This window comes from Haliaeetus albicilla, chromosome Z (genome assembly GCF_947461875.1).
Source record: "Haliaeetus albicilla chromosome Z, bHalAlb1.1, whole genome shotgun sequence".
Taxonomy (NCBI): Eukaryota; Metazoa; Chordata; class Aves; order Accipitriformes; family Accipitridae; genus Haliaeetus; species Haliaeetus albicilla.
The window spans coordinates 53,379,883-53,405,775 of record NC_091516.1 but is presented as its reverse complement, the minus strand read 5'-3'; the positions used below and the strand labels follow the sequence as shown (position 1 = coordinate 53,405,775).

Genomic DNA, 25,893 nt, shown 5'->3' with positions numbered 1-25,893 from the left:
TAGAACTGCAGGGGAAAGTGTGCAAGAAACTAGTACAGGATGAGAGAATGTGATGGGAAAGAAGAAGGAGGTAGAAGGAAAGAAGGAACTGGAAGGCACTAGGACTGCTGAGTTAAAAATGCATAAAAGGTACAAAAGAGAAACAGTGACCAGAAAAGATAAATGGAAAAAAGAGGGAAAAACAAAAGGGACAGGGAGTAAAAAGTACAGGAAAAGTCTTAAATCCTGAGACAAATGAACCTGAAGACTGCATAGTGAAAACTTGTAGAAGTGGAATTGCCAGGGGAAAGCACTAGACAACTAAAGAAAAGGAAGAGGAAAAAAAAAACAAACAAGGAAAAAAGAGGAATTGAGGAGATGGGTTGAGAAGGTAGCAGTTGTTTTCAATAACCAATCTATTACTCCATACACAAATGGGCTACCACGGTAAAAATGGTCTGCAAGATAAGTAGTCTGCATTCAGCCTTGATGGACATTGCAGCACCAAATACAATCTGTTACAGGACATGATCTGACCCTAACTGGTACTTTAAACATCATCAAAGCAAGATTTTTAGCCCTGAATCTTGCCCAGGTTTACCTTCAGACAACTCTTTGTGGTGAAAGAGCCAATCTAACTCCATTATGGGATAGAACAAAAAATACCATACTAGAATTTAACATACTCAAAAGAGGAATAGCAAAACAATCATTCAAGACCTTTGTACCTAACAAGTTCCCTCAGCAATCTAACAGCAATGTTGAATAAAGAATAGGAAAACTATAGAGACTTTTGGAACACGACAGGAAAGAGTCACAGTTATCTGAACATGATAGAGATAATAAACATCTGAAGAAAAATAGTTTCTATTGGTACATTCTTGGTTTAGTTTGCTGTGCAACAAAACCCTCACAATGCCATTAAGATTTTGAATGTCAAATGTGACATTAATAGCTAAGTACCTTTGCAGCCCTTCTACTATTCATAAAAGAAAAACTCAGATGTTTAAAACTACGTACCTCTTGTATACTCTTATTTTTTTCCATGATACTAAGAGCAACAGCTGCACATTCAAGTGTAGACAGACAGGTGTTTGTTGGCTGAGTACGAATTACATATTGACTTGAAATGTTGGGTTTTAACTGCACCTGAAAAATAGCACACTCTACTAAAATAAACAGGTCAGTATAGCAAACAAAATACTTCCTTCCTACACTAAGCAAAACACAGGCCCTTCCCCTCTGTGGTCAGTCACCTTCTTTCCATTTTGCTGTTTTGTCTCCCAGTAGCCAATGACTTTATGTTACTGTTAAGTATAATACTATAATACCTGTGAGTTGCCATCAGAGACATGAACAGCTCATTTGTTACTGTACAAACACATAAAGAAAATACAATTGTTTGTTTAGAGAAAGACTGGGTGAAATTTTAGCAACCAATTTCAGTTGCCATAGATATCCTATACAAAATTAAAATTATTCACTTATGCTTGTTTTATTGTACACTAAATACACACACGGTCCCATACAATAAACAATGACTGTATAGTCACTGACACTATTTACCTTGGTTAAATATTATTTGTCAAGTTCTGAATGAAAGACTTTTAGAAACTACATTTACTCATATAACATACTAGGGCACTGATTAGAACTATTTGTTTACCTAAATCATGTTTGAAAATGATCTGTTGGTTCTGCCTCATATGATAAACACTCTATACTATCACACAAGTTAAAGGTTTTGAAGAAAAAGAAATTTAATTCAACCACTACACTGCCTGTTTTATCAGTTCCAAAAGCTTTTACTGAGCTTATAAACAGTGGTTGAAACATCAAAGAATTTACATTATTATATGGTGTGTCAAAATTCAGATATTATTCCTTTATTCCTAAACTTTCCATCTCCACATATGTTTAAAATATAATTTGCCAAACAAGTTAATGTTTTACAATGTTGTCACTATTCTTAACCAAAAATTATCAGTTCCTTTTCCAAAAATTGTATTACAGTACCATAAACCCTAAGGAGTTATTATAAAAGAGCAAGGCAATTTTCTTTTTTTTTTATCTTATCCCAACAACTGTCTTTTATTTTTCCTTCTTCTCAAAAAAATGAGTGACTGTTCCCTATGGGCACCACAATATTGCTCCCATTCTTCATGCCAGACATTTTTCAGCATTCCTCACTTCATTCAGTATTTTCCCTCTTCACTTTTCCCATTTTTGCTTTCACTTGTAATGCTTCATTTTCCTTCATCTCTTTTACATGCAATGACCCATTCTCAGCAGTTCAAGGTATCTCATTTATAAAAGAGAAACTCCAAGCCGCTGAAGAAACCTGAATGAATAAGATCAAATTCCAATGGTTTACCTGATCCCAATGTAATGGGAATTAAAAATAAATAAATAAAAAGGTGACAAGAGAGGAAGAGAGCCATTCTGGAAAGGACAAATAAGTTAGCTATAAAAGCTCAATATACTCAAATATAGGAAAAGACAGAGAAATGTACCTTTGTGAGAGAAGGTCCTAACTTGTTTATCAAAGGAAACTTTTTTTTTTTTTTTTTTTTAATGCTGGTCTTCTTATTGGGTAGGCTTGAAGGACCAAAACATGCACATTTCAGAATGTTTTAAAAGTTTCCAGCAAGGATTGTTTACATAGTTTAGAGAGATCACCTTCAACAGCCAAAGAACACACACTTGGTTTGCAAAATTGAGAAGCTGAACTCATGTTAGTTGTGTAAAGAGCACAGCATACTAACATTATGATTTTTGCATTATATAAAAATACATTTGTATTCTTTCCACAACTGTAATACTGGAAATGTCATTTTAATTAAATAATTTTAAAATCACATCTTCTAAAATCTATTTTGTACCCTTGAGTGAAGATCGATGCTTTTGCTATTTTAAAGCTGCTTAGCATAATAATTACCTGGAATGCATTGTATTTTTAATCAGGTTATACAATTACCGACTGTTAATTAAACTGAAAATGCACCAGTGGTCTCAAAGCACATATAAATGTACCTTGCCTGAACTTACTTACTATTCTTAGATATTTGAAAGTAATGGTTACAGGTGATAATATACAGAGTTATTTCCTGCAAATTCAATGGTCATCCCCACTTAAAACTCATTTTCATTTTCCGCACCTATTCAGCATATTTCTGCAAATGAATTGGCACAATATATGACAAAATACTCCACTAATGCCTATTACTTACTACAAAGTCGAACCTAATATTTTATATTTAAAGCCAAGATAGTTGAAGTAGTTGATTATTCCATGTCTGCAAACTCATTGTCTTTAGTCTCTAGCTCTGTACTCTTGACTGTTGAAAGAAAAGATTTTTACACCTAGCACTTCATTAGCAGATTATGCTTGCTGTTACACTATAGTGGAAGCCTATCATACAATCTTTAATTTATAGTCATACTGTAGAATTTTTATCTACCGTATGAAAGATGTTAACATTTACTTGGATATTCAACAGCAAATTCTGTCCATATGCTGGGGAACAGATCCAGGGCAGATTTAAGAATGAAGGTAGTGGATACATACTAGCCTTTATCAACTACCTTCTTCAATTTGATAGTGAAAAATTAAAAGAGAGTGAATTGATTTAGGGGAGAAAATGTAGAATTTGGACATCTGTGTATGTAATGAAATGCAAAAGAAAATTAAAATGAAATTAATATTTTCATTTATTGTTCCTCAAGGTTTGCTCAGTTTTATGCTCCCTTTACTGGGACCATGTATGGATATCCATCATGACAGAGTAGGAAGGCTAGTTATTTCAAGTATACAGAGATCGATGCTGGAGGGAGCTTTTAGTCCCTACTTAGAAATTCCTAGATAGGTATTAAAAAACAGGGTAAACTGAGGCCATTGTTTCTCCAGCATGTAACCTGAGCAGCAGAGCAGGCACATATCCACACTTTTTCTCAACAGCTGACAGCCACACTCTTCACAAAGTCTTTCTACAGAGGTTGAAACCACCTCCTGGACTACCTGCAGGCACACTGGCTTCCCCCTATTCGACATGGGCAACAATGCCTTAAGGCTTTTTTTTTTTGTAGGAGCTAGGAATAGTTTTGTCTGCTGGTTTCTATACTTCATTTCTTGAGTCTCATGCTGAAAAACTCCTAAGATCATCAGCATTCCAGAGAAGGGAAAATTATTCATGATTGCAAGACAACTTCTATGGAAGAAAAGCTGCCTGCACTCTGCCTTACACCATGCAGCCGAGAAGTGTGTAAGGGCAGCTCTCAAACAGCTGACAATGTACGAAAGGGCAACTTTCTATTTCTAACAGCAACATCAGCAGCAACCAAATTTCTTCTTTCCTGGGAAGAGTCAGAGAGGATGGAAACAAATGGTCCCCATCCATTTTTCTGAAAAATGACATTCACTGGGATGAGAGGTAAATACCACAGAGAGAGAACACAGTGTTGGAGATCAGGGGAAGAATACCTGACCAGGACAACTCCCTGGTACAGTTTGTCCCTTAGGCTTCTTTCAACAAACATGCATTTTACCCTACTCTTTACTCCAGAGCAGCACAGTATCTAAATAAGTGATCCTCGGTCACCTGAAATACCGCTAGGGTAGCCTTTGTCTATCACAGATTGGATAGACTCACCAAACGACTGATTGTCAGTCAGAAACTAGGTACACTCACTGAATGAATAAAACACACAGTGAGGAGCTCCACCAACTTAGAGCATAAATCGAATGGTGAGACAAAACCAAAACAACATAGAAACCAAACTGAATTCATATAGTTGATACATATTTCAGACATGGGAAGAATATCTTCTTGAAAAAAATTGCCTAGATATATGAAATATTTACTGTTCTCAAACATGACTGGGTAGGAGGATGACTTCTCTCATTTTCAGCCAGCCTTGCCTTTTGTGGAGTTACTAGTTTCAGGTAGGGTATTTCAGCTCATCAAAGCTTCTGCACTACCTAGATGTATTAATTCTTTGTCTGTCACCTGCATGTATCAAATCCAGCTGAACAAGCTTAATTCACAGTTATGGAAATGTTCCTCCACAGTTAATGTAAACAAAATCAGATCATCTACCCCTTACATTACACTTCAAAAACTCAGAAAGGGTATACATAAATACCCTATTTAAGTACATTTCAAAACAATAATCATGATATTTTATAACCACTTGTGCATAAAATGATAAACATACAATTTACTTTTTTTTTTTTTAGCTGTCAAAGCAATTTGCAAATCATATGCACACTTTGGAATAACTTCAGTTACTAAAAAAATACAGCAACATCAAGTTGAAAAAACAGCAGCCTATTTAACACCACTCACCAAAATAAACAACAGTATAAGACAGAAGATGAAAACTATTGCAACCAATTCAAACTAGAGAGAGGAATTTAGATAAGCTGAATGTAATTACTCACTGGAATGTAGCCAAAACACTGAAATTAGCATACCTATTCTCTTTATAAGTGCAAGGGAGTTTGGGGACTTAGTTTCCAAGCCATCAGAAGCATGAAGCAACACATACAATCAAGTTTCGTTTCTATGTGTAACTCAAGACCCAGGGTTTCCAAAAGCCTGAATGTCAGCAATTTTCACAAACTGTTACATTAACTTAATAAACACTGGCTTCTCTGCCACCGCATCACCCTCTTAGCAAATGCTACAGCCTTTGAGTATTTACAGAAGATCTGAACCACAGTAAAAATAGTAACCCTTCAGTAATTCTCAGGTCTGAGTTCCTCTTCTTCCAAGGCCCTCTTTGGAGATCCCCCAGGCAAGTCACAACCCAGCTGGTCCTGGGTTCCATTCAGAACTGACGGAAGCAAAAGTGTTGCCTTGATGGGGTCAAATACCTGCTGTTTGAAATTTTAAAAATTTAAGTCAGTAAAGACCAGCAACTGATTTCTGTTCTTATTTTAAACATTAGGAGTGGAGCTCTTGCAGAAAACTCCAAGTGCTATCCTCAGTCCTCTCCTTACTGTCAATATCCTTATCATTTTACCTTTTCTGTGATGATTTCTTCACCAATACTTTTACTAGCTTTACTCTCCAAGCAGAATCCAGCATTATGCAAAATTGTATCTGGAAAACAGTGCATCCCCAAGAGCACAGAAAGACTATAAAGTTAGTACACCTGTCTCACAGGGCACACTCAACATTTCTTGTTTTTTTTCTGTCCTGTTTTCTGCAATTAGACTACAGGAACCTCAAAACAGGCAGAGGAACAACATATCCTTCTGTGGCTTCTGTGAAAAACCTAGTACTTAACTTTAAGTTCCCCTCCTCTTTTACTTATATTGATAGTGTCCTCATAAAATCTGAATTTCTGTTTGGGAATTAATTTGCTCAACTCTCAGAGAATAAAGTAAGTACCATCCTGTTTAACACGGGCCGTAGTTATTGTTCATATGTACTGTTACTGTAATAAATATCTTCCAGAAAAAATACCATAAGCCTTTTTTTTTAAAAGGAATTCAAAAGGCACAAAATAAACCAGAAAGAGTACAACCACGTCCTGCCATCTCACCCATCATTCTAGAAACTAAGAAAAAATTGCTTTTAAGGTGCTGAAGAGGAAGAGCATTCCATGTGTGCTACTGCACAACCAGCCTCAGACAGAAAAGGTAAGCAGGCATGGGAAAGATCTTTCACTCAGTATTCAGTTAGCACAAGCACCTTTTAACTGTGAGCCAAAACAAACTATTTTCTGTATCTTATAGAAATTTCATGCAGTTAAATAAAATTACCTTCGTGACAGAGAAGATAGCCTGAGTAAATTTAGTCTCAGTATGCTACTGAAATTTAAATCAAGAATATAAATAAGTTATTTTGTTCAAAAGCTTAGCTTTAATTTAAAGTGACATCTTAAGAGCACTTTGTTTCTAAATACTGGAGGGAATAACTGCCATGCAACTGTCACAAATGGATAGCCTGAAAAAGTACATAGATGTCACAAAAACCCCTATTCACTTTGCATGGCTTTTGATTGAATATTTAGGCATATCCATGACATTTCTGTGTCTCTTCCATGTAAAATGGTGAAACAAGTTATAGATTATATTGTGACTTTCAGGTAAACTTGAATAAATTTGTTCAATTTCTACAAAATTACAAGATATTTTGCACATTATCTTTGACAATTTCCAATGAACCCCAAAACATTTCTCTTGGGGTATTCCACAAACCCTTCCTCTCAGGCAATTCATGGTGTCAGGTTAGACTCCAGAGTCTTATCACTACAACAAGCCTCAGAATATCTCACTACTGCTGTGATGGGAACTGAGGTAAATACGTAATATTCCATCTTTGCAAGAGAAGCACAACTGCTTCTGCTGAACAATGGCTGTGTATAGGTTTTACCTACTTATGCTCCTTTCAGCCTGTGCAGAAAAATCTGAATTCAGAGTTGCAATTCAGATTAGTTCTTTCACAGGTCAAAACCAGAAGCCTTCATACACCCTTATAAAACACACCTGTGTAACAGCAGTCCCCAGAATTTCTTTCATCATACGTAGTTAATGTATGAAAATATATTAAACTTCTATGCACTTTCAAGAATGACCTTTCTTTGCTTCTGGAACCAAAACAATTTAAGAACCAGATTTTATTGCTGTGGGGTATGACATGCTAAAGATAAATGGTCCAGAATAAATCAGTAGAGCTACTCACTGAACGACTTAATGCTCGTCATCTGAATATAATCCTACATGATGTCTCTTTGTTCCATGACTATGTCAGATGACAACTCTTTTAAAAATATCACCTCTGTGTTTCATGATGTCTCCTTCCTATTACTGTATAAACAAGTCTGAAAGAAAATAAATATCCAGTAATTTGGTATATAGAAATATATTTGAGAATGCCATAAGTACATTCTGGGGAAAAAATAATTTTAGTGTTTTACAATATTCTGACATTTCTTTTAAAATAACTTTTTAATGAGGATAACTCAGACTGTACAGAGTATTTCTCTACTGTGTTCCTTGCTTTCATTTTTAGACATAGTTGATTGACAGGAAGAGAAATTAAATTGCAAAAGGAATGTGTCCTTCACAGACAGAGATTCTTACATCACATTCCCACAGAAAATTTTTTGGGGGGGAATGGGACAATAGAAGAAATTTCCCCAAAACTCCCCTCAAGTATATGCACTTTCTGCACCTAACCCTTGCCAAAGTTTAAGTTTTTAGAGTGCTCCTACAGTGCTTCAGCCAAATTTGTTCAATAGAGATTATTTCCCAAGAGCTGGGCAAGGAAGCAATGAACATAAAGAGGAAATGCCACCTTTAAAAAGTAAATCAGAATAAACGCAAAGCTCTCATGATTGTACAAGACAACATTACATTTTCCACATGTAAAAAATTGTGGTAAATGAACCAGGGCAGAAAAAAATACTGTAAACAAAAAACTTTACCAATATCATCATTTATCTGCTGAAGACAAGTTTCTCACACAGCAAGCTTCCCACTTTGTAATTTAGCTTGTGTAAAGACTGGATAATTTGCAAGACAAATACCTACTTAAGTTAAAAAATAACAACTAAAATAGATACCTCACTTTTCTAAATATATCTGTAATCTAATCTAGATGTCAATATTGATCACCTTTACACATGATACTGTATGAAGTTAAGGTAAAGTTCAGGTTCCAAAGCACAATTTTTCTTGCAGGAGAACCTGGTAATTCAAAATACTCAGTACCATGTATGCAGACTGTTTTGATAAAGTCCAACAACTACCTAATAATTCCTTAGACTACATATTACGTATTAATGCACTATGAAATCAAAGATCTACACAAAAACATGGAACAGTTTGCAGTGGTCTCCTTAGCACTTCATTTGCTTTATAAAACTATTTACAACAGGCCCTTCTTCTATCTATGCAATCACTACTGAATTGTTTCCACCAGGAATCTGTCATTACACCTTTTTAAGAACTCAAATTTTTAGAGTCTTCTCAAAAATGCTAAGAAAATTCAACAGTTTAGCACTTGTCACATCTTGCAAAGTCAAATAAAATTGTCTCCGATTTAGATTGTCAAATAAGGTAGCGTAAACACCTGCAAACTTTAGAAGTATCACCAAAGTAAAAAATGTTTTGGAAGTTATTTCAGGTGCCCATCTGCATACTTTGAATCCTTAATGTTACATACAATATGGAAGGCGTAAAATTACGGAATCACAAAGTTTCAAATCATTTCCCACGATGTTTGTCACCGCTTACACAATGCATGGAAAATGTAAAGCATGAAATAAGTGTCCACCCCAAAAGAAGTTTGGAAAATAAACCTATGCCTACCTGAGAACCTCTGTTTTCAAAGAAGAAAACAGGATATTCTGGCCTACACTTAATAAATAAGATGTAAACAGTAAGTAAATATTAAAAAAAAGAAGTAATCTCTTCAGTATTGCTGCTCTGTGGAAAGTAAGTATCTAACTTACTAGATAAGTAACACGAACTTTTACGTTAATGAAAATCTTCATCAGTAGAAGTTATCTAAACCTGCATTTTCTAAGGTGTCAAGACTAGGCTGCTGATGGTGACAGATAAGTATCAGCCTCCAGTGCTGGAAGGAGATTGAAAGTTTGTATGCGTGTCTCCTGCTTCCCTGGAAGACAAGACATTGGACTTGATGTCAGGAAATAAGCTGAGCTCACTAAATCACAGTGCAACATTAAATAAACCACCTTCCTTCTCTGAGCTCCAAGGTCTCTATCTGTAAGATGGTATTTACCCAATGCTGTAAAGCACTTTGAAGACTGCGGGACTGGATGATGGAGAAGTCGGAGACAAATCAGAAACAGTAAATGCTGTTTCTGGAGATAAGAAGAGCATCTTCCTTCTGCTATTTCTGTGCGATATATTTCTAAAAAAGCTATGGATATGGCAAGGAGAAAAAAGTAAACTTGAATTATACCAATCTTTCTTACATATAGGGATAAAAGAAAATCAAGGTTCCCTGCACTATTTCCCCTGTGTTTCTTGTATGAAAATTTACAAGCACAAAAAGCACTACAAAAAAACCCAGGCCACCTTACTATCCTCAAAGAAAACAAAATAATATGGTCTTCAGTTAAAATAGATAACTGAGATAAAGTGCAAGTGCAGATAAGCTGTAGTTCTAATCTAAAAGTAATAGTTCAAATTCCTGTAAAATAAGGCAGCCTGAGGCTGACCCAAATGGCTTACATAAAACTAAGAGCTAACAGACAGTGAATTGTAAGGAAAGGAAAGTCCTTACAGCTAAAGTAAAACAGAAGATAGGACTGACCCAGTAATATTTGGACTATACATTTTGCACAAATAATTGAAATAACATCTGGTTATGGTCTCAGGTTCTGAAACTGCAGGTTTTTACGTATAACTAAGGAATGAAATAACTTAATAATGCCATTATGTAATGTAAAAATAATTAAGTCCAAGTCATACAAGGCATGTTTGGCAGTTCATGAAATGACTATGCATTTTTAGTTAATTTCCACGCATTGTAATTTTTTGTATTTAGAGAAAGAAAGATCCAGAAATTATTTCTGGTAATACCTCTCTTGCTCTGCTTACATTTAAAAAATGAATGTCAGGCAACAGATCAATATTTCATGGAGCACAATTCTTTTAATAATTAATACAACAGGAAAGTGCTGCAAGTAAATGCAGTCTGAGCAGAGTACAGATGTAGAGAACGGGGTCATGAAATGAAGGAAGAAAATTTAATTACGTGTATTGTCACAGCCATTTAACTTTAATTACCTGCAAATATCAGAAAACTGAAAAGGAAAACTAAATACCTCAGTGTCAAAAAGTAGCATTAATGCAATAACATTGTTCTTTGGAATCTACTAATTACTTTTGCTTTCTCTGATTTCTTTCTTTCTTATTATATGTGAATAGTAAGTAAGCACTTCCTTGGATATTGAAAAAGCCGTGGAAGAAGCTCCTGAGAAGAACTTTGGCAAGGGCACAAGGGAACATGTAAAGAAAGACTAAAAGGAGGAAGAAGCCTTCAATTAATCTAGTTATTTGAAAGCAAGCTCAATCAAAATGAAAAATATTTCTAGTTTCTATTTTACAAAGTGTTCATATCCCATGAGAACTTCAGCATCGGTACAATGGTACAAAACCTGCAATTGCTCCTGAATTGTTCTAGCAGCAGGATATTCAGATAGTCAGCAAAGAGTTTGACAATAATTATGAAAGAAATGGCAAAGAAATAGATTAAAAGCCAAGTTTCCGCCCAAGAGTAAAAATAGTGTACTCTTCTGACATCTGGCAAATTACCTGAGACCTTTCAGTCACAAAGAAAATGTCACTGTATTAAGAGGTAATAAATACGTACTTATGACCAGAAAAATATCAAAATGGACCAATGTCATTTAAATTAACCTAAATGTCACGACAGACTCCTGTTGACTGCTCAGCATCATATCTCAACTGTGCATGAAGTCCTGACCCAAAGCAATGCCCATTTCTCTCCCTCTGATCTCCATCTTCTCAAACAGTAATTTCTGCCAGTCCTAGCACAAAACACTTTGTTCTTTAGGGTCCAAAATATTCTTTTGAATGTTTCAGTTGTAATGAGACAGCAGCTAAAACCTGAACACATCAAACACTGCAGAATATATAGTAGATTTTAATTATTATCTTTGTCTTTCAAGTTATACAGCAGAAGATATGAGCTACTTACTTAATGAAAACAAGTTTTCTCACTACATCAAAAATTATACAATTTAAAAAAGCCAACATAACTCACAAACAAAAATTTGCTGTCAAAGCTCGCAAAGACTTCTACAGCCTACAGATAAGTGGGCTTTCCTGTGGGATTATTAGTAAAATCACCACTGTCACATTCATATAGATAAAAAACATTTATAACAAGTCAGTGAAAACAAGGTATTTTTCTTCTGTTAGTAGGAGGATGCATGGCTGAATGCATACCACTTTCTGGGACCTACATTATGACAGTCTTCTCCACTGCAACCGTTGCTGGCTGGCCTTTGTTGCCTTGGGTTCTGATTTGCCTCCTGCCCATCTGCACCACTTATTCATGACCATACCTCTTTCCCTTGCAGAATTAAGATGGGCATTGTCCATTTACTTGCAGTCTATGGCAAAATTTGGTATTTAATCTCTCTCATGCAAATTGGAAACTGTGACAAAGGAAAACAGAGATAGGAAAACAGAAAGATAAAAGAGAGGATAAAAGGGGACTGTAATAAAACATATTTACTACTTGGCACCATTTATTATGTAGTCCTCATATATTCACTTGCCTAAGTCCCATAACTGTGGAGGATGAAAGACTGTATTTTTCTATGCATGTCCTCAGCTTACTGAATAGGAGATTTTATAAAAATTATTCAGAGAACAAACATCGGAAAAGGAATAAAGTAAGATACAGTCAGATGATAATACTGATTCTTTTTATTTTCCTTGCTTTTCTGTTCTGCATGTTTTCTGTATGCAGATGACTGGATATTTTTATATTTCTATTTTTACATTAAATGTAATCCTCTCTCAGGGTGTTCAGACAGTTGCCTATACATCTTAAACTGTATTATACTCATGTCTGTGAACACTAACTAACTGTATTAGAAGTAAGTTTTTAACCTCCTCTAGAAGGAATTTATCTAAATGGAAGATTACATTTTAGAATAGCTGCTTGTCCCAGCAAAGAAATTCTTCTGATTTTTGCACATGCTTTCAGAAACAGACTGCTACTCCTTCTTTAAACCTCTACGCTTGAAAATGGCAAATCACCAAATAAAGTTTTACTATCTAAACATACCAGAGGACTAGACCACAAAAAACACTTTCTGTTAAAAAGCACATCAATGTAACTATTCACACACCTTTAACCATTACAGTTTGTCTATCAACTCATTCATAACTTTACCTATCATTAATCATTACTGGAAAAATAACAGAATTAATTTCAGCTTCTGCTCAACTATGCATGCTGCCAGTTTTGTATTGATAATTCCAGCATTGCTGCAAGTTGAATTGCTGGCAGAAGACCCTACTGCCAACTACAATTCAAAGTCCTACACCTATTGACACTTTCGCATTTTATCCTATCTGCCTTAAACCAGATGGCATTTTATCACTTCCCGTCTAGCATTTAATCCCTCATCTTTCCTCATTGGGCTTCTCCTACCTAGTAACTCCAGTGGCGCCACTAGAATTGAAAAGCAGGTGGATCTCTTAAAGGAACAGCTTTTTTAACTTTTTCTTCTCTTTTAAACAAATAGAGTGGCAAGAGTATGTTGAGCCAGCTTGTTTGAACCAAGATCCCTTACCTTGCCTTCCCTACTCGAAGTGCAGTGCCTTCATTTCTTACTGCTGATACAGTGCTCAGTAAGGTCCTGCCAATAGTTTGAGCATCCCTTCACTGAATCCTACAGAAGAAGGATGAGAATACTCTTCCAAAGAGTCCCTATGATGACAGCATTTCAAGCAAGCTGTTTGGTAAGACTTACTCTCAGACACCCCTAAGCACCTGTGAACACATGCTCACCCAGCAGAGGCAGCACAGAAACCATGAAGTCAATCCATTAAGTGCTATTCACTTTGCACAGCATGAAGTTTTGACATGATCAACAAGGTAAATTGGCAAAGAATTCTTAAAGCAGATGTTGATGTGACTGACTTTGGTGAAAGATCAAAACTCTGGAAATTTAGGCAGCAGTTTGTGTTGACAACTGCCCAGGCATATTACAAGATGGTCAGTGAACAATGGGAAAGAAACAGAAATGCACAAGTGTTTCATAAATATTTCATCACACTGTCTTCCAAATTGTAACATATGGATTTGGGCCGCATTTCTCAGAAGATGACAATAAGGAAAAGTTCCCCCTGCCTGATACATTGCCAAAATTCTCTTTCATTGACTGGAGTTCAAGATAGCATATAACCTTGACATTGCAAATTTTTAGGGCCTTTTTAGAAGACAGCAAGTCAACTATAAACTGGTAGTAACACTTCTAATTAACTCGTTTATGAGGTCAAAGACCATAGCTTCCTGTCATCGGTAACACCTTTTGCAAACCTCTCCTGTCTATTGAAGATAATGGAGTATTTTGAGAGGGGGGGTGTGTTGAGTACCATGGTATTTTAAATTACCAGTAAGCATTCTTACAACCTGATTAAATTGTTTGCAAATTGAAGCATGGTCAGTGAACTGCGAGCATCTTATGCATGGGATGAGAAAGTTACACAAAGGTCAGACAGAAGGAAGTAAATAAACTCAGCAGGAATGATCCCTTTATAAATGCAGTGCTAACTAAGAATATTTGTGTGGTACCTTGAAACTTCGCAGCTTATTGCCACAAACAAGTTCATAAACAAATCTTCCTGAAGGTCTTGGCTCAAAACCATTATGTTAATGCAAATGTGCAATCTATTTTAATAGCATTATGACAATGCATTTTACCACAGGATTCCTAAGATCTCATATAAATATGAGTAACTGGCTGTAAAAAAAGAGGTTTAAAAAAGAAAGCATATGGTAGCATTTACCTCACCTACTAGTAGGTCACATTTTTTTCTAGTTCATTTAACAGTTCATTTCAAGCCCATAAAACTGTGTAACAAAGAATACTTAATTCAATTGGAAAAATGGGGAACATTGAATTTAAGAGAATGTTTAATTACTCTGGGAAGAATTTGGCTAGGATGCCTGAGCTAACAGCCCATCACTTATGGGAAGGCATCATAAAAAGCTTGTGGGTTTTTTTTTGTTTTGTTTAAATATGTTGAAAGCACTTCAGCAAAACAGCATTTCTAGCAACAGGGGCTCCCTAAACTCATCTTCCCTGGTACAGAATTGAGAATATGTGCATGGAACTAAAAAGCTGGTATCATTTGAGAGCAACCTGCTGACTGTTCTGTGCAGTCAGCACCAGCCATTTAGAACAACCTATCTCAAAGGGAAAACCTTATGCCCCACAGCTTGCCACCTATTACATGACTCCTCTGTCATTCCCACCCTGGTTGCCTGGAGAAGTCCGATGAAGTCAGGAAGGCACCTTCCCACTTTGCCCATGGGACAGAGGGACAGCTTTGCGCTGCTTCCTGAGTCTTTCTGAGCTTGTCTGGGAGTCCTTACAAGGTGAAGTCCCAGCACAGATATGAAGACCTAGAACTTGTGCATTGTGCATTAATTGCCAGGGTTTTGGTAGCAGGGGGCAGCAGGGTAGACCTTGGTAGGAGGAGATGCCCTGTGCCAGACACAGCCAATTCCAGACAGCTCCACAATAGACAAGTTCTGCTTCAAGCCCATGCCCTGGTGGTAGCCTGGATCATCACTATTGGAAGACCAGGACTGCTTAGCAGAGCTGGGGAGTCCATCCAACATTCTCTGTTGCAATAGCAGGGCACTAGTGAGTGCTCAGCTCTGAAGAGACCCAGCAGCCAGCAGGGCTGAGGTGCCTGTGGGGGAAGTTGCTGCCCAGGCTGTAGAGGGAGGGAGGGCACTGCCAGGGAGTGGGGGGTGACTGTCCCAGATGGGCACCCCAACATCTTGGACAGGAAAACAGAGGACCCTGGTGGTGAGTTAACAACACAGACTGATCAGACCACTCCAGTTACAGTCCTTCACTCAGAAGACTGAAATTCTCTAAATGAGGGAGGCCCACAGCCATTGCCCCAGGGAGACACCTCTGCTATGGTATATTGGGTTTACATGTGTCCTGGTTTCGGCTGAGACAGAGTTAATTTTCTTTCTAGTAGCTGGTATGGTGCTATGTTTTGGATTCAGTATGAGAAGAATGTTGATAACACACTGATGTTTTCAGTTGTTGCTAGGTAGTGTTTAGACTACAGTCAAGGATTGTTCAGCTTCTCATGGCCAGCCAGCAAGAAGGCTGGAGGGGCACAAGAAGTTGGGAGGGGACACAGCCAGGACAGCTGACCCAAACATAACATGTGATGTCACGCCTAGTATATAAACTGGGGGGAGTTGGCCTGGGAGGGAATCTCTGCTGGGGAACTAACTGGGCATTGGTTGGGGAGTGGTGAGCAGTTGCATTGTGCATCACTTGTTTTGTATATTCTAATCCTTTTATTATTATTATTGTAATTTTATTACTGTTACTATTATCATCATTATTTTCTTCCTTTCTGTTCTATTAAACTGTTCTTATCTCAACCCATGAGTTTTGCCTTTTTCCTTCCGATTCTCTCCCCCATCCCACTGGGTGGGGGGGAAGTGAGTGAGCAGCTGCACGGTGCTTAGTTGCTGGCTGGGGTTAAACCATGACAATGTGGCAAGGTTTTGGGGGAGGCAGGGAGGTCTGCAGGGATGGCTTCTGTGAGAAGACAGCAGAAGCTGTCCTCATATTGGACAGAGCCAGTTTTAGCCGTCACCAAGATGGATCCACTGCTGGCCAAAGCTAAGCCTATCAGTGATGTTGGCAGCACCTCTGGGATAATATAGTTAAGAAGGAGTAAAAAAACCCTACACAACAGCAGCTGGGAGAGAGGAGAGAAATATGTGAGAGAAACAGCCCTGTAGACCCCTAGGTCAGTGAAGGAGGGGGAGGAGGTGCTCCAGGCACCGGAGCAGAGATTCCCCTGCAGCCCATGGGGAAGACCATGGTCATGTAGGTAGTCATCATGCAGCCCATGGAGGACCACAGTGGAGCAGATATCCACCTGCAGCCTATGGAGGACATCTGCTGCAGCATGTAGATGTGCCCTGAAGGAAGCTGTGATGCTGTGGAGAGCCCATGCCGGAGCAGGTTCTTGGCAGGAACTGAAGACCATGGAGAAGAGCCCACGCAGGATCAGGTCTTCTGGCAAGACCTGTGGCCCCATGGGGGACCCACGCTGGAGCAGCGTGCTCCTGAAGGACTGCACCCCATGGAAAGAACCTACGCTGGAGCAGGGAAAGAGCATAAGGAGGAAGCGGAGGCAGAGACAAAGTGTTATGAACTGACCACAACCTCCATCCCCCATTCCTCTGTGCTGCTGAGAGGGAGGGGGTAGAAGAATCAGGAGTGAAGTCGAGCCTGGGAAGAAAGGAGGAGTCGGGGGAAGGTCATTTTTAGATTTGTCCTTATTTCTCATTATCCTGCTCTGTTTAACTGGCAATAAATTAAATTAATATCCCCAAGTCAAGTCTGTTTTGCCTGTGATGGTAATTGGTAAGTGACCTCCCTGTCCTTATTTTGAACCAAAAGCTTTTTGTTGTATTTTGTCCCCCTGTCCTCTTGAGGAGGGTGAGTGATAGAGCAGCTTGGTAGGTACAAAGCAGCTAGCCAATGTCAACCCACCACAAATGGCTACAGCAATGTGGGGAAACTGGAGCTGGGGAGATACCACTGATGGCTCTAGAGAGCAGAGTCCCAGGTAGGCTGCACCTATGTCACTTGTAAATGGTGACCTCTGTAGGGGAAAAAGCCTTTGGGATCAGCTGATGGAGGGATATGTGGAGCAATGGGTCAATCCTGTTGTTGCCACAAAGGAGACACCCCCCGAAGGGACAAAGTTTGGAAGCCATGATAGATGACTATTCAAACAGCTACGATGGTATGGATGCATGTTTTGAAGAGACAAGGGGTGGAGGTTGTTGAAATGTTGAACCTGGAACAGGACCAGGGTGACAAAGGGTAGAGATTGCAATGCATGCAGATGTTGAAACGATTGTAATGCTCTTGATTTTGGTGTTTTCCAGGGGCAAGGCGGGGAGTTTCACTGAGCACATATAGACACTGCTACCACATCCATTCCTCTTGTCTGGTAGGAAGGGCAGAGTTTATAAGATGTGTCTGTTAAGGTTATGGTGACGCTAAAAGCAGAGCTTGTAATGAATGTAACATGCATTTTGCTGAGGAGAGGGGTGGAATGCATCAGGCATAATTGTCAGGTGTTTGGTAGCAGTAGAGCAGCAGGACAAAGCACTGCAAGAAGTGGCCAAGGGCTGCCAACACCTCAACAGAGCCACCACAGGACACAGCCGAGCCTGCCAGTCAAATGTGGTGCCTCTGACACAACCAGAGGAGTTTGCAACTCAAAAACATATTTAAGAAAGAGTAATAAAACAAAACAGAAAAAAAAAAAAGAAAAGAAAAAAGGAACAGGGTCAGAGCAGGTGGCGAGAGGAGGCAGATGAAAAGAAAAAGACCAGACCAGACCAGGAGGAGGAGAAGGGAGACAGGAGCCAAACTAGCAGCAGACCAAGCAGAGGCCAGAGCTGGAGCAGTGGCCGAACGAGCTGTGGTTGAGTAGTGGGATGCTGAAGGGACTGCCATCTGCAGAGGAGCCACCGCGCACTGCCCCCAACCTCGTGTGCCATCTCTCCCCCCACTGAAGGGGCCAAGTGTAGCGTACAGTGGAGGGACTGGACAACAAACTGGGGAAGGGGATGTTTCAAAGAGACAAGGGGAGCCTTCCTAAAGCATGTGTTTGGTTTTTTTCTTTCTATTACCAGAATCAGTAATTAGAAGGTTGTTTATTGACAAAAAATTAAATTTATTGAAATTACATCAAAATCAGTAGAACATTTTTTCCCACAACAAATCTGGCAATTAAATCATACCGTAAGCAAATGAGGAGTGACAGAAGAAAATGAGATAATACAAACAGGTTGAAATGCTGGGACTACAGTGAAAGAGGGAAATCAGACCTATGGAAAAGAGGCATACCTCTGGTATAGCAGGACAGTATTGACACCTGAAAAACTAACAAAGTAATGCTACAAATAAGGTAAACCCACCCGTATATTCCCAGCAGTAATGAAACAGCATAGCAGGGTACTGCTTCCTGCAGCTGCATTTTTCTCAAAACTTGTTTAATGGCATTAGCTAACAGTGTGGCTCCAGCTCACTCTTAATGGCTATTTTGAAGTATATTTGTCTCCTCTCCTTAATTTAGCCACAGAGCACAGCACCAAAAGAATGAGAGCAATTCTGCCACCCGTAGATCATCAAGCATTGCAGAAAAAGTCCAGCCTTGCATTCCAAGTACGACTACACAGTATTCCCTGTAGTACTTGTAACAATCATTGTCTCCCACCTAATCCTCAGTTTAACAATTTTGCAAAACCTGAAGCACGCATGTCTCTGTGTTACTAGAACCTGCGATGGAGAGGATTTTATGCCTCTTCAGCTTTGTAAGAGAATCTAATTAATTGGATTTTCCCAGTTATTTAGATGGCATAATTAAAAAAAAATTAATATTAAAAAACTTCTGTACAGATGTAGAACAATTATCTAAAACTAAATCCATGCCAATCCACCTGCAGTTCATATCAGGTCATTTAACATGAAGTTAGAAACTGTTTTAAAATCCATAGTATTTTTTCTGAGATTAAATTATCAGAAATTCCTTTTATTAGTAGGATAGTTCTGTATATTAATGAAGAAATCTGTATTAAGAAAAGTTGAAATTACTTTTCTGAGACAACAAAACCTCCTAGACAACCACAGACTATGAAATAAACAGTGTTTTCCTTTTGCTCCCATATGTACCTGTCTGTTAGGACTTATGAAAATCTGCTGTAATAAAAATAAAATTCCCTATGCATAATTAACAAAAAAAAGAAGATACTAGTGATAGCCACCTACTCCCTTTTTCAGAGCTATAAGCACTTCTTGTCCAAGTGACTTCAGCATTCCAATTCCAAATTTACCTGTTCCACTCAGTTACGTGCATATCTAACTGTAATAACTACTCCTATAAAAATACAAATGCTTAAATAATTACAAAAAATGAAACTGACAGATGTATGACTTCACAGATGGATAAAGCATGAGATTTACAAAGTTCTTCAATCCATCTTATCAACTTCCCTGCTTCCTTCTGACCTTGTGGCAGTCTCTTATGTTCCATATAATTGTTTTTCCCCAGTCTATGAAGTGACACTGTCTCCCTCCCACTTTGAAACAATGAGCTATTAGGACCAAAAGCAATCTTGGGAAGCTCATGGGCAATGGAAGAACTGAACCCCTGTTTTCAGGTAGCAAGAATTTTGGTTTAGGGTTCAAGACTTAATCATGTCTTCTCCCATTGCCTTTGGCACAACAAACTAGGAGCTGTTGCTGCCCCTGAATTCATACCTCATCACAAAAAAATGTGTATTTCAGGATTTGCAAGAGAAATTTTTGTATACATTGTGGAAGACCTTGAACTAGTAACCAAGGCTGTAAAATACAAACAGGTAAGATTTATAACTAAGCAGTGTAAAGAGACCACTCAGCTGGAAGGGACTCAAGTACAAAAAAATGCTGGACAGGGTATTACATTACATGTCACGAAGTAAGTCCTCAAAGACTGCATGTTGAGAGTCTTGTATGAAGTTCATCTATCATCACATTTGATTACTACTACTTAACAGAATGTCAGCTTGTGGTGGGTTGACCCCAGCTAGACACCAGGTGCCCACCAAAGCCATTCTATGACTCCCCCTCCTCAGCTGGACAGGGGAGACAAAATATAACAAAGGGCTTGTGGGTCGAGATAAGGACAGGAGAGATCACTCACCTGTTACCATCACAGGCAAAACAGACTCAGCTTGGGGAAAATTAACTCAATTTATTACAAATCAACCAGAGTAGGGTAATGAGAAATAAACCCAAATCTCAGAACACCTTCCCTCCACCCTTCCTTTCTTCCCAGGCACAACTTCATTCCCGGATTCATTTCCACCCACCCCCCCCAAAAGGTGCAGGGGGATGGGGAATGGGGTTTACGGTCAGTTCATTACACACTATTTTCTGCTGCTTCATCTTCCTCAGGGGCAGGACTCATCACACTCTTCCCCTACTCCAGCGTGGGGTCCCTCCCACAGGAGACAGTCCTCCATGAACTTCTCCAATGTGGGTCCTTCCCAAGGGCTGTAGTTCTTCACAAACTGCTCCAGCGTGGGTCCTTTCCACACCGTGCAGTCCTTCAGGAGCACACTGCTCCAGCGTGGGCTTTCCACGGGGTCACAAGTCCTGCCAGAAAACCTGCTCCGTGGGGTCCTCTCTCCACAGGTCCGCAGGTCCTGCCAGGAGCCTGCTCCAGCGTGGGATTCCCACAGGGGCACAGCCTCCTTTGGGAACCCACCTGCTCCGGTGTGGGGTCCTCCATGGGCTGCAGGTGGATATCTGCTCCACCGTGGACCTCCCTGGGCTGCAGGGGGACAGCCTGCCTCACCATGGTCTTCCCCACGGGCTGCAGGGGAATCTCTGCTCCGGTGCCTGGAGCATCTCCTCCCCCTCCTTCTTCACTGACCTGGGGGTCTGCAGGGTAGATTTCCTTTACATGTTCTCACTCCTCTCTCTGGCTGCCATTTCTGTCTGTCCCCACAACTTTTTTTCCTTCTTAAAAATGTTATCACAGAGGTGCTACCACTATTGCTGATGGGTTCGGCCTTGGCCAGCGGCAGGTCCGTCTTAGAGCCGGCTGGTATTGGCTCTGTCAGACATAGGGGAAGCTTCCAGCAGCTTCTTACAGAAGCCACCCCTGTACCCGCCCCCCCTGCTATCAAAACCTTGCCATGCAAAGCCAATACAGCTTGTCACTAGGTCAATTTTTTCAACCTTTTTTTTGGTGCTGAAGGAGTAGAAGGTCAAACTTTTTTTAGCCATCTGTTCACACTATGCTATGCTTATCTCCTCATAAACAGAAGCAGCTTCACCCACAGTGTTCTGTGATTGTTTTGTACAATATACCACCAGCCTAACTGTGCCAAGAGTGCCTGCTGTGCAAACCAGCTCATTCTTCCTTCTGAACTAATGGCATCCACTGCTCCAAGTTAACGGAATACTTTTCTGTATCACCTTTGCAAACCTCAACAGCTGTTGCAAGAAAGCCTGCAGTGCATACTCTAATGCTTGTGGCCTCTTCCTCAGTTGTGGCTATGCAAAACATCCTGGGATAATGTGCTTCTCAAGAGGGTGCCAGCTCACAGAGTACAAGACATAATCAATGTAATCATATTAAAAACTATAAAAGTCACCTTAAGCCATGTGTCTCAAGTTTCTGCTATAAAGTTTGTCAAAGCTCATGCTTTGTCATTTGTAAAATTTCCAGACAATAAGAGTGATTCTGGTTCAAGACATAAATGTAAATCTTTCCGATAAAGCTAAATAAGTTAGATTCATAAATATATTTCCTCTGGGACTTTCTGGAAGAGCTCAACTGAAATTTCTTCAAAGATTATTTTCAAAGAAAAAAGCTCTGCTGACTGAACTGTTGATGAAAAGAGCTTTTTATTGAAGGTCTTTAGATTGTAATACTAACTTAAAACAACCACAAAGTTTATTAAAATATCCTACAGTACTTTTAAAATCATTCAATATAGCAATTTGTATTACCTGAAATCAGTGAAGCTGTGAAGGAACACAATTAAATGTGATCTTCAAATGCCTCCAATTTATTGTGTCTTTGTAGTATATCTTGCAATAAAGAATTGCTAATCTCTTCATTGATTAACATTGATTAAAAGCTCAAACTGCCATTTGTTGAAGAATTTCAGTTGTAACAGTTTCTTCTTCATTTACAGATAATGTCTGCAGGAATTGTACCCTCTTTTCCTTTAATACCCCCTTTCCTTAGATATTGTCATATCTACCTCAGTCTCTTTCTGGACAAAACCGTGCTTTCTTAAATTCCAAATATAATGACATTCGACTCATTATAATCTTGCACAACTGCATTATCAACCCAAAGTTTCAAAACATGAAACAAATCCTCCTTATTCAGAGAGAGGACCATTTACAGAGTATTTAAATATGAACTATAATGTAGGAATACAGCAAATAATGTAGAAATAGGAAAAAGCCAGAAAAACCCTGAAGTGTTGGCCATGGTGTCTAGCTCAGTAAGAAAGATGAAACAACACAGTCACAGGGTGAACAAAATTTAATCCATAAGAGTGCTGGTGTTCACTTACAGACAGTTTTATTGTATGCTTTTACCACCTGACTACTAATTTTAACTATTTAGAAGTTATAGTGGACTGCACAAGTACTTCTAGTTCATTTCAGCACAAAATGACCAAACCTAGTTTAATACACAGTTGTGTACACAGTGCTTAAACGTAGCCTTTGCACTGCTCCATGCTCAGTGGGTGTCTTCATTGAGCACTACCTGTCTCACAGATAACTGCTTGCAGTTACAGCAGAAGTTCTGACTTAGCACTGTACTACCAGGACAGCACATGTAAAGCTAAAGTAACACTCAAACCACTAAATACAACCTTTAAACTTGATCTAAGAGACTAAAGCCAGTTAGGTCATACTTCAAGATGGGAAAACTTTTTTTTTTCCTGCAAGAAGGTATTTCTGCATTTGAGAACTCCAACGTCATTAAAACAGCTCTGTGTGATTTGAATAATAACAAGTATCAACTAGTATATGAAATAAAAATCAAACCAAGCATTGATTTTAAGCTCTGGTGTATTTAGTAACAACCAAACTATCCATCATAGTTTAAAAAAAAATTTTAATACACTTATTAACTTAATACTTCACAAATCACTATTTTTCATTTTCACTAAGAATTTAAACCCTTTAAAACAAGAGTTGCAATGCAATTCCAATAAAAAGAAGAGTAGGGACAGCAGAATATTCTCTTCCTTTAAGAAAAGATCAGCTAAAAAGTACAGAGTGTTAACTGAGACAGGTTGTAACTGCAACTGTTAAAGTCTGTGATCCATGCAATGAAGAATTCAAGTACGCACAAAGAAGCAAATCTGCTAGGAACGTTTTTGATATTCCTGCTGTCTGCTCGTATTTTTCCCCAAGAGCTTAGAGTATGATCCTACACATCATTGCCTCATAACTCAATGGTTCAGAACTTTCCCAGAAAGAAAAGTCTGTGATTCACCCCAGCGATAAGCCGTATCCGATAGTTCTTAAACCCTCTATATAGGTGCACACTGCAAGGGAGTGAAGGTACACAGTACCCTGTTATCAGCATCTGGAAGACTGATTCTTGAACTTTCAGGACTATCATGTAGTTACATGTTCAGGTACAGAGGGCTCCAAGTTAATATTGCCACACTTACCTATGTCTATAAAATTTTGTACAAAACAACATTTTAAAATCCAGAATACTGTTATGGGCAAATTAAGTTTCTACAAAATCACACATAGATGTGATTTATACCTAGTCTTTCCAGTGTAATAACCTCCTACAGTAAGAGCAGATTTGTTTGTAAACAGCAAATATTTTTTTTATTTCCTATAGTACCAAAATATATTTTAATATCTTAGTGAAAAATAAAGTAATAGTAAAATAAATCTAAAGTAAAGTAGTAAAATGGTTTTTTATTGGATTTTTTAAATACTTATTAAATATCAGTAGTATTATGAATGTTTTGGGAAAACGCATTTCACTTAAAATCACAGAAGCAAAGAAGAAAGCTTAAGAAGAATATTAATTCTAACTGGACTTTTTCAGAATACCAGTTCCAAGCATGTAAAACACTAACAGTATCTCCCTGCCTCCCATTTTATTATTAATATTATTCCACCTTTAAAAAGCAATTCATAGTCTTTAATGAAGAAACACTATTATGTCCTCTCATTGTTTTAGAAAAAAATATGTATCCTGACACATGTGTACGGACAAGTATAAGTATCAACCGCAGTGGGAACAATAAGAATATTCAGCAAATGTTTAATATTTCAGTCTGGCATACTGAAGCTCATCTCTATCACCATTTAGTGGTACTATCTCAAAAAGCAAAAAATGTTTCACACAGCACAGTCAATAGTACTGCTCAGCTTTCCAAGAGTTTCTTGGCACAGTATCTTAGTTTACTTTCATTACATTATTTTTACTTGTCCTACCACTTCAAAGTCTTTTTCGGTTCCATTTTGCATTAGGCAGGATTTCAGAATTTTAAAAGAACTATTTTATGTTAAATGATCCATAATATTTCTATTATTTTAATAAAGCAAACATTTTAACAGCCTCAGGGGTACTAATTACATTTTATGCTCCACTACAAGGCCTAAAAAAATTTAGGTGAGTAAAATGCCAAAATACAGATGTATTTAGTCCACAGCCCTTGACTTTCCGTAAATGATCAGACCATATGAGCATTTATATAGCTAGGTTCAATTCAGTTAGTACTTAACAGAATTGGCTTAAGCCACTGTTTACCAGGATCACAACCACGCTTACACAGCACATGCTGTGACCACACACAGCTGTGGTAGGATTGCTACTGAGATTTATATAAGACAGACTAGTTTAAACTGATTACTTCAAAACTATCTCAAGGACGTATGCACACTCAGGAAAATAACCCTCTCAAGTGTGAGGCAGATATAATTTTAAGATTCAAAGTGTCAACACTCAAAACGGAATTAAACACTGGAGTCTCTTCAGACTTGAAGGGTGCATGATCATCAATATTTGACTATTATCTTGTCTAGCACAGCAATACTTCTTGACTTTTCTCCCTGGAGAAAAGAAGGCTCAGGGGGTACCTCGACACAGTATTCCAGTACTTGAAGGGCAGCTACAAAGAGTACAGAGGCTCTCTCTTCACAAGGAGCCACATGGGGAGGACAAGGGGCAACAGGTTCAAGTTGCACTGGGATAGTTTTCATCTCAATTCAAGAAATTTTTTTACAGTGAGAACAATCACTAGAACAACCTCCCCAGGGACATGGTGGAGTCCCCTTCACTGGAGGTTTTCAAGATGTGACCATGCAAGGTGCTAGATAATCTCATACAGGCTTCCCTTCCCACAAAACAGTGGACCAGGTTATCTTTCGGAGTCCGTTCCAACCTGGGCCGTTCTATGAATCTATGATTCTGGTCCAAAAGTTTTTTGCAGGGGGTCCCATGTGAAGGAAAAAAGACAAGGCATGAAGACATGGTCCGACACGGAGAACTGAAGAAGGTAACTATAAAACATAAGAAAAAGTCTGAAAGGAACACAATAAATTCTC

At 38.5% G+C, this 25,893-nt stretch overlaps 1 protein-coding gene across 7 annotated transcripts in view; it reads right to left on the bottom strand.

Annotated features, from left to right (window-relative positions):
* DTWD2 (DTW domain containing 2) overlaps positions 1-25,893 on the bottom strand; it is a 95,448-nt gene that overhangs the window by 7,329 nt on the left and 62,226 nt on the right. For 5 of the 7 annotated variants that reach the window (XM_069776843.1, XM_069776844.1, XM_069776849.1 and 2 more), the window contains one exon: positions 1,000-1,128. The exons of 1 other annotated variant lie outside the window; for it this stretch is intronic. In XM_069776843.1, the coding sequence (XP_069632944.1) occupies positions 1,000-1,128 (129 nt within the window). Of the gene's footprint in view, positions 1-999; positions 1,129-22,828; positions 25,757-25,893 lie in introns of those variants that run through there. One more of the 7 variants, XM_069776846.1, reaches the window with a different exon arrangement.